The sequence below is a fragment of the Rutidosis leptorrhynchoides genome, chromosome 8, assembly GCF_046630445.1.
Source record: "Rutidosis leptorrhynchoides isolate AG116_Rl617_1_P2 chromosome 8, CSIRO_AGI_Rlap_v1, whole genome shotgun sequence".
NCBI classification, from domain to species: Eukaryota; Viridiplantae; Streptophyta; class Magnoliopsida; order Asterales; family Asteraceae; genus Rutidosis; species Rutidosis leptorrhynchoides.
Window position 1 is genome coordinate 364,102,590 of NC_092340.1, and position 9,484 is coordinate 364,112,073.

The 9,484-nt window shown below is 34.5% G+C and overlaps 2 protein-coding genes across 2 annotated transcripts; one reads left to right on the top strand and one right to left on the bottom strand.

The window, feature by feature from the left end:
- The first annotated feature begins 848 nt into the window (after positions 1-848).
- On the top strand, positions 849-6,906 carry LOC139862110 (protein TIC 22-like, chloroplastic). The gene is made up of 8 exons (XM_071850660.1): positions 849-1,495; positions 3,444-3,518; positions 4,724-4,780; positions 5,095-5,154; positions 5,244-5,324; positions 5,439-5,474; positions 5,987-6,084; positions 6,657-6,906. Exons 1-7 carry the CDS (start codon positions 989-991, stop codon positions 6,065-6,067), a joined length of 897 nt encoding a protein of 298 aa, XP_071706761.1. The 5' UTR covers positions 849-988; the 3' UTR covers positions 6,068-6,084; positions 6,657-6,906.
- An 803-nt stretch (positions 6,907-7,709) lies between these two features.
- On the bottom strand, positions 7,710-9,265 carry LOC139864696 (uncharacterized). The gene is made up of 5 exons (XM_071853267.1): positions 9,018-9,265; positions 8,541-8,928; positions 8,283-8,394; positions 8,056-8,183; positions 7,710-7,814 (listed from the first exon to the last, which is right to left on the bottom strand). The coding sequence occupies exons 1-5, from the start codon at positions 9,263-9,265 to the stop codon at positions 7,710-7,712; spliced, it is 981 nt and encodes a 326-aa protein (XP_071709368.1).
- Between the last annotated feature and the right edge of the window lie 219 nt (positions 9,266-9,484).

Consider the following 9,484-nt stretch of genomic DNA (forward strand, 5'->3'; position numbering starts at 1 on the left):
AATTAAAATGAATGAAATGTAGGTGTTTGTATAAAGTATAGAAAATTAAAAAAAAAAGAAAAAGAAACTAGCCGTTTGATTTAAATTTTTTATTATATTTTTCCAACGGCTACTTCTGTCGTCCTCAAATATTTCACAAACGCACGCAAGAGTGGCTGGACGTGAGCCTGGACGGTCCGCTGTCATCGACTTTCAGGAGGGCGGATGGCTGGCGGCCCCCAGGACCCAACCGTTAGTAGCAGCCTTATTATTGTGACATAATTCTAGTATTTATTATTTTATCAACTATTATTATTAATATTAATTATTAATTAAATGAAGTTTATTAGAGATAATAAAAATAATCGAATTTCTTTTTATATATATAAAATCATAATATAGTTTATTACTGATTAATGGTTGAATTCAAATCAATAATTGAAATTTCAAATTAATGGTTGAATTCAAGAGAGACGTTTATAGCATTATCATCTAAATTAATGAATAAAATTGTAATGGCGGACTTTCTTATAATTTAATATTTGTGATAATAAAAAAAAAAATTATGTAGATTTTTTTTTAAAATTAAGATTGATAAAAAAGAAAAAAAAAGTATAAGTAATAAATTTTTTTTAAGACCGCTTGTAGCGGTGCACCACCCACGGCGTGGCAGCCTATGTGGCATGGGGAAACGACTCATATTGCAAGTATCCATGCGTGGCTTGTCCAAAAAAATGGGACTGCACGTTGCAAAGCAACGTGATGGGCAACGGATTAATACTTTACATAAAAAAAAATTACACATCCTAATCAATAAAGAAATTATAAAAAACAACTCACATGTCCCCTACAAATAGTGCGAGAGTATTATTTTGTTTTGACCATCGGGTCTTATCCATATCGAATCACAACCCAAACCCGGTTAGCTAACCAACATATCTTCAATAAACCTGCAAAACCCAAAACCCCAAATCATCTTCTCCACTGAAACGCCCAACTCTAAACCAAAATGGATTCATCATCGTCTTCATCACCGGCACCGCCAAAAAAATTTCAATTCAACCTTCAACAAACCATTAACAATTTCCAAAATCAATTTTCATCTTTTCTCCAAAATCTCAATAACCACCAACCCTTGCCCCCATTCTTAAACCCTAACCCTAATTCCAACAACTTCAATTTCGAACTCACCTTATCCGACGACGGAAACAAGAACCAAAAATCAAATCTTTTTGCCAAAAACCTTCCATGGGCACGAATTACCACTGAAAAGACTGTTGCTTCCGGTGCTGGAATGACGGATGAGGATATAGAACAGCGGTTGGCCGGCGTACCGGTTTACGCTCTCAGTAATTCTTCGGAGGAATTCGTTGTCGTTTCGGGTCAAAATCCGGTTAAGTCGTTAGGGCTGTTGTGTTTTAAGGAACAAGATGCTGAAACACTTCTTGGACAGATGAAAGCTATGGATCCCAGCATGCGCCCTGGCTCAAAAGTTGTTCCGGTTGCTCTTAGCATGGTATAATTTTGACTAATCTATCATTATCTTTTTACTACTAGTTTTTTGAGTTGTTTTTTAGCTTATTACATATGCATTAAATTGTTAATGTTGTAGTTTAGATGATGGATCATTTATTTGAAATGAAGTTAATGTGTTAAAACAAAATCTCTCTTTAAGGATGGAGACTGTTAAGTTAGCAATATTTCCCCTATAACAGTTATAGTGCCAATGTATTAGTAATTTGTAAGAGGCTAAGAGCAGTGGCGGAACGTAAAGCTTTTGATCAGGGGGGCCAAAAATATTTTAAACAGTAAATGTAGTACATCACAAAATAAACATCGTAGTCATAAGATGCAAATCATTACAGGTCGGCTCGACGGCCTTTAAGCTTTTTAAAATCATCAATAACTGATTCAATGTTAGAAACATGACATAGTTTCTTGAAAATATAAAAACATAACATATACAATACAAATAGTTAACACATCTTATTGTTAATACTTAATAACAAAACAAAAAAACTGAACTCACTTCAATAAATATGTTAAACTAATCACATCACATCAGTGCATCACAAATAAAATTATAATCATATTTTGAAGTTTCAGATTATTAATGTATATGTTCAATTCATGAGTTTTAATGTATATTAACAAATTCTCCTAAGTCCTAGCACACCATTAATTGATTAAATGAGTATTTACTAAAACAAAGACCGACAAGGCAACATTTAACATATAATTATTATCATCAAATAAACAAAATAAGGAAAAAGATACCTGAATAAAGGTTAGAATTATATGCCAAAGTGATAGAACTGAATTTGGAATTGTCGATAGAAGGTGTATAGTTAGGTTTTGATTTTTGAAGATACGGAGTAATACGTACAGTCGGGGTTAATCCTCAACAAAAAGATAAAAGGCTGGCAAGTTAGGAGGGCCCAGTATAATATAAAAATTTTTAGCCCATGAAAAATTCTGATAATTACACTAATAGCCCATAAAAATGGGGTGGCCAGGGCCCTGTTAGGTCTCAATGACCTTTCGCCCTTGTCTAAGAGCACAGGGAGTGGTTCCAAGTTGTTAACAGTGTTAGTAACATTGTGAAAAACATCGAAATGCATATTTAAGGGGAGTGTTTAATGTTGAAAGAGTGTGGAAATAGACCCAAGTGTTGTGTTGGACCAATGAGGAAAAAAAAAAAAAAAAAATAGAATGTCAACTCCATGTTGAGAAGTGAACTTCTCCATCAAATGTCGGTTTTCAACTAAACCAAGGAGTAGTCAACTCCAAGTTAAAGGTCCTTCAATAGGCGGATCTAGGAATCGTAGTCACGGGTGTCACTAGTTAAAAGCTCAAAAAAATTTACACTATCTGATGGTGCCACACAAAAAAAGTTACACTATCAAGTGGTATCACTAGTTAAAAGTCCCAAAAAAATTTCTACTACATCGCGTATTTCAGTGGTAGCCCATGCTACCACTCAGTACAATATAGATCCGCCCTTGTCCTTCAACGTTGCCACTCCCCGTGCTCTAACGATGAAGTTGGCTTTTTAAATGATGATTAACACCACTATATCATAGTTAGTTTATTATGATTGTCTTCAGAAGTAGCTTGCATGCAGTCCTTTGTATAATTTAAATTATTGTATCTCCAGTGGTTGTTGATAAAGGGTTTAGAAGGTGATGAGTACTGAAAAGTTGATGGTAGTGATATTCAGTTTCCTCATGTCACATGGATCTTAGAGAAAGTAACCCTTAGAAACTTTGAAAATTTTGATGATATAAAATACCGAGAGCTACAAAATTAACCACCCAAAATCACACTTCATGGATTTGACAGGTTATTTATGTGATTGCTTTTTTTTTTATATCCTAAAAATGACACTCAACAAAGATAAGTGGTAGACCATGCAATGATAAACAGTTCGCACTATATATATAATTTTCTGATTGTTGTGGCAGGTTTTCCAGCTTAAAGTCAATGGAGTTTCCTTTAGGTTTATTCCTGAATCGTCACAGATAAAAAATGCTATTGAGGTGAGTTACTTTACATATGACTAATGGTGTCAACATTCTTATCTACTGAATACGATTTGTGGTAGCTGTTTCGTATGTTCATAGCTTTGATAATTTGGATTCGTTAACATACTTATTTATTATGTTTGTTCGATGATCATGCATAAATTTTCCATAAGGAATATTATCCATAATCCACGTATAATGTGGGGTTTAAGGATCTTAGTATTTAGCTATCCGCTCCGGCCACCGTGAATATCCCATATCGATTTGTTGATATCGATGGGGTGGCTAAATGGTTAAGTCTACCATCGATGACGTTTGTCGATCGATGGGCCAAAGAAGGTTGTAGGTTACCGTCGACTAGGATCAACCTGTTAACCTTGTAGACGAATGATGAAGATGATGATTACGTAACTCGAGTACTAATAACCTCGGCAGAGTGCTCTACGTAAGGTTTTATCTATCGTATGGGTTCAAGGTTTGTATTTATAGGCAAAGCCCTAACTCTAGAACCTTTCCAAGATCGTGGCAATCCTTTCCATAACTGACTTTCCCGAAAATCGGATATAATTATGGAAAAGATCTTATCCTTGGTTGACAAGGAATGAAGACCGACATGGGACGATCCGCGCGCCTCCCTTGTGCCACATGACAACCGCGCGCAAAGATAGATTTAGTCAATGATTCCGCATTCAATGCGGATTGACTTTAAGTAATCCTTGCGTAATAGCGCAGTTATATGCGTGAAATTCGCGGACTCGGATATGCGCATGATTATTCGAGTTAACTAGTTTAGTTGATGAAGTTGTAAAACACAAGCAAATATATTTCTATTACATGTTATTGTTATTAACTTATCATATCATACTTGTAAGGGGTAATATCCTTGACCATTTTTTTCATTTTGGTTCTTTGTCTACTTGAAGCCTGATATAGATCGAAAACATTTGTTCAGGACACCTTTTTTTGTTTTATGATCATATATCCTGAAATGAAATGCATAAGATATTTTAAAATAGAAAAATGGGAAATTAGTGGATTGGCGAACTGAATTTGGATAATCCACACTTGATTCAAGATTTATTACTTTCTCTTTGATCTCTAATTACAATAAAAGTTGCTCATATTTTAGAAGTTGCAGACGTTATTGTCAAGCGTAAATCTTGTCTAACATATGCAATGTGTATAGAGTTATAACTGATGTTTTATGTTCTTTTGTATAGGAAAGACGAAAGGCTGGTGTATCAGATGACAGTTTCTCCGGTGTTCCTGTTTTTCAGGTTAATTTATAACATAAGTTTTTCTCATGCTTCTGAGATTATACGTTGATATATACTACCAGTACTACTAATTTAAGGCTAAATTAATAAATTGAAGCTTTTAATTGTTAAAAAAGTACAGCCTTATGTATAATGTGATGTTCTATGTCACATGTTTGAATTGATTTGACATACGGGCATGTTATTCGAGCTCCAATGATACATTTAATAGTACATGCGCTGTATACTGTCAGTCAACAACTCGGGCACAAATGTAGATTTATGTCTTTTTTTATCTCATTTTAGTAAGACAATTTATTAATTTATGGATGCAGTCTAGGAGCTTGGTACTGAGGAGCCAAAACAAAAGATACCGACCTGCTTTTTTCAGAAAGGTTAGAAAAACCATTTTCATCGTTGCCATTTTTATGTTTAAAGTTTGTATTTAATCTCATTCATTATTTTTTCTACATGTGTACCAAAGGAGGACCTTGAAAAATCTCTAGCAAAAGCTTCTGTTCAGCAAAAGCATTTGAATCCCGCCCTTAGGGTTGGTGATCTTGAGGTATGGTTTCAACTATCAATATCAATAAAACAATTAATACACTCATAAATAGGACACCATATTCGTGTAGTTGTGTATTTATTCTATTAACCACTTTTTTATTTACTCCTCCAGGTAGCTGTTTTGGAGGATATAATACACGGGATGAAGGTTAGCACTGCTATTTACTTTTTTTCCTGTATTAAGTCATGTTTTCATTAATTCATTTTCCTCTTAATGGGAAGGGGTGTCTGATTCCATGCCCCTCTAGAAACAGACTAATCTTCAGATTAAGTGACAAGTTAAGTGACAAGTTAAGTGACAAATAAGATATCTATTTTACTTACTGAATTAAGAGTTGTACATAAACAGATCATTAAGCGGAACAATTGCAATACATTGAAATATTGTTATTTAGTTTCATGTTGACTCCTTAAAAATAGAAAAGAAAATCTGAAAAACCAATTTCTTATTTCTTATGTAAATGATTTGATCTCGCAAAACTCACCACATTAAATTTAGGACTGTTAATGTAAGAACTAGAAATGTTGGTTCTTGGCAGATAAGATAATCGTTAAGCATGAGTTACTGCCTAATGTGGTGGCCCAAATTTCGTCTATAAAATAATTATAGGTGTTCCATATTTTCTATACCCCGCTAAATTCCCATTTTGTTTAACACAGGATGATTCTTCAACTGTTTGGGATGATGTTGTTTTCATTCCTCCCGGTTTCGATGTTTCAACCGATACATCAAGGCAATAGGAACGAGCTGCAATCATGTAAGTTGCGATACATTTCCTAGTACAGTGGCTTTCATAGCCAATTATGTTATGATGATTGATATAGTGTAAAACTAGTAAACAAGATAGTTTTTGTCTTTTTTCGACTATAACTCATATACATTGTTGGGTTCTTTAAAGCATCTTACAAAGTAGTAATGGAATCATATTCTCACTTATAGGCTGACACTGTACATTTTTGTACCATCTAAAAAATGTACACTGTGAAAGTTTTGATGCAAGATGATGAGTTAAACAAGATTCTATTGATCTACTTCGTTTTTATTTCTACATTTGCATTTTTCTTAGAACGGCAATTTTGGCATCGAGTCCACTCATTTGCCACCCACACACCCGTTAGGAAGAAACTCATCACATCCATCGCGCAAAGCGTACCCGGAATGTTTTAGGTTAAGAAGGGAATATTCATATAGCACGTTTTGGAAACTTGTTAAACAAAATAACACTAAATTTTGTAAAACCTTTATATTTTACCAGACAAGGAAGAAATGTACATTTGCATCCTTTGAATTGGTTATAAATCTAAATGATGTGTACGTGTTCCTTTGCAGGCTGTGTATCCAGCTATCGTCCATGCCTTAAACAGTGTTTAGAATATGTGTTATTGCAGTCTCGACTGCACCATAGCTCTTTGTATGTCAATCATAGTGTTGATAAATTGAATCGTGTTTGTGTAAGACAATGATTGTAATCATGCTTAATTATCTTGTGTTGTTTATGCTGTTAGTAAAGTTATACCTGATTGTGGTTTCATCCGACCTGAAAAGCGAGCTAAAGCATCTAGCCACAATGTCGTTGGAACATTATTAGAGGTGTTGACGATATTGAATATTACTCCAAATTGCAAAAAGGTGTACAATGAATTGTGCAAAAGTTTAACAACAACAACAAAACTCAATATCACCTAGGTGGTGTAAGGGGAGGTGAGATGTAGACAATTATTCTTCTATTCGAGAATAAAGACAAGTCATTTTTCTACCTAGAGTGAAACATTTTCAAAAGTAGAGAAAAACTGTACAAAAGTTCTTTGCAACTAATCATTTAAAAGATGCATCTAAATTATGTCTAAAGATCGTTCAATCATTGGTAAATACAAGCCCTTGTTAAATCACTGTTAAATACAATAATAGAATAAAAGTGTAAGATGTCTAATTTACCTTTTTTTGCTGGATTCTTTAACTTTTAATTTATTGGTTTCGGATGGGGGAATAATATGTATACAACCCACTTTTGTTATGTACACAACCATGGTGCTTTACAGTGTTAACCCACTTTTGTTATGTACACAACTATAGTGCTTTACAGTGTTGTACAGTACAACACTGTAAAGCACCATGGTTGTGTACATAACAAAAGTGGGTTGCGTACATATCATCACACTTTTTTGGGATGTACTATCTGGTTTCTAAAGCTTGCTACATTTGTTACAGTTGCAAGAGAGTATTTGCCTAGCAGTATTCGAGTTACCCTCTGACTTTGAGGTATGGGTTAAACTATTCAAGTTCTAAACCCTTCCGAGTGTTGGGTTCTTTAACCGTTACAAACCCTTCCGAGTTATGACTACAATACATTAGTTATTGGTTGAAAGTCCGTTGTAAACGTAGTCATTTAGTTAGGGGGTCCTTATGGGCGTGAAAACACGTTATTATAGCCCTTTTCCCTTGCATCATAAGATTAACACCGTCGTCGTCGGCACCAAGAGGGTTGCACTGCCATACAATAAAAAAAATTAATAAAGCACACTTGATTAAATTTAATAAAACAGTTACATTATTAAAAATAGAAAATTACATTATTAAAAAGTATTAAAAATAACTAGTCCTAAAAATTATATTATTTTTAAAAATTTCTAAAAATACAGTAATAAAAAAACTAGTTATTAGTGCGGCGAAAATTTGGTATAAGCTGCCAGATATGGTCGGTTAAGTCTTCACGAAGTTAATTATAAACATCCTCGTCGCTTATTTCCCTACCTCGAGTAGCACGATCACTATTTCGATTCCTAAGAGAGGTAGTATGGTTCTCTAGTTTTGAAAGAAGTTCTTCATGAAGTGTACATATAGCGAAACTGTTATCCTCTTGGACCATATTGTGCAATATTATACAAGTGTATAAGATTCTGAACATATTTTTGGCTCAATAACATTGTCCAACCACACGTAAGATATTGAATCTACCTTGAAGAACACCGAAGGTGCGCTCCACATCCTTTCGTGCACTTTCTTGAAACCGTTTAAATTTTGCACGTGGCTCGTCAGTTGAGGATGAAAATGCCTTAATTAAAGAATCCTAATACGAATGAATACCATCAACGAGATAATAACCATGTGTTTAGCTATTACCATTTACGATAGATGATGCGGTTGGAGCGGTGCCGTCCTTGATAGAATCAAACAATGGTGAACGGTATAAAACATTAATAAAATTGTTTGAACCTGCAAATACTGAAAAATGCGTCCACATATCATACGAAGCAACAACTTCAAGTATGATGACCAGGTTCTTTTTATGACCACTCGTGTATTGACCTTTCCATGCAACTGAACAACTCTTCCATTCCCAGTACATGCATTTGATGCTTCCAAGCATCCCCTAAAACCATGCATCTCTTCACGTGTTGCGTATAGTCGCTCAACATCTAGTACCGTTGGTTTTCGTAAACTTTTGTACAAATTCGTGACACAGAAACAAAAGTTGTCTAAAAACACGACTAATGTTTTCTCGCTCATTTGCAAATAATCGAACACATAAGCTGTTGTACCGTACGCTAATTGATGCAACGTGGATGTACACTTTTGTATGACGTCAAAACCTTGCGACCAACTGCGTCGGTTTTTTGTTTAAAAAATTTAAAGTGTTCGGGTAAAGGATTAAGAGAGCATTCAGAAATAACTTCAATACGTAGAAATAACTGTGTACGCATTCTAGAAAGTCCAAATTTATGAGGAGGAAACCTAGAATCCTCGTCAAAATAGTCATCCCATAGACGTTGTGCCGCATCTTCACGATTTCTATTAATATACATTCGGGGTTCTCGTGGGGGTCTCTCACTTGGACCTTCATTAACTTCTCGCTCCAGCTTCTCGGCGTACGATTGCATTAAATTAAACAATAGTTCGTCGTTCGAAGAATCATCGACAATAGAAAAAAGAGCATTCATGTTGTGCGATGTTTTATAAAAAATAAATGAAATAATTTGTTAGTTGAATGTTGGTTAATGGACTAACCGACAAAGTTAAGTATGATGCTTAACCAAAGAATATGTTCTGATGATGACACATACATATGCATAAGTGATGATCGACATCTTAACATAAAACACGTAAGTTCACTAATCCATACTTGATCTTGCAAATGATCAAGTCAAACAAAAGTTATA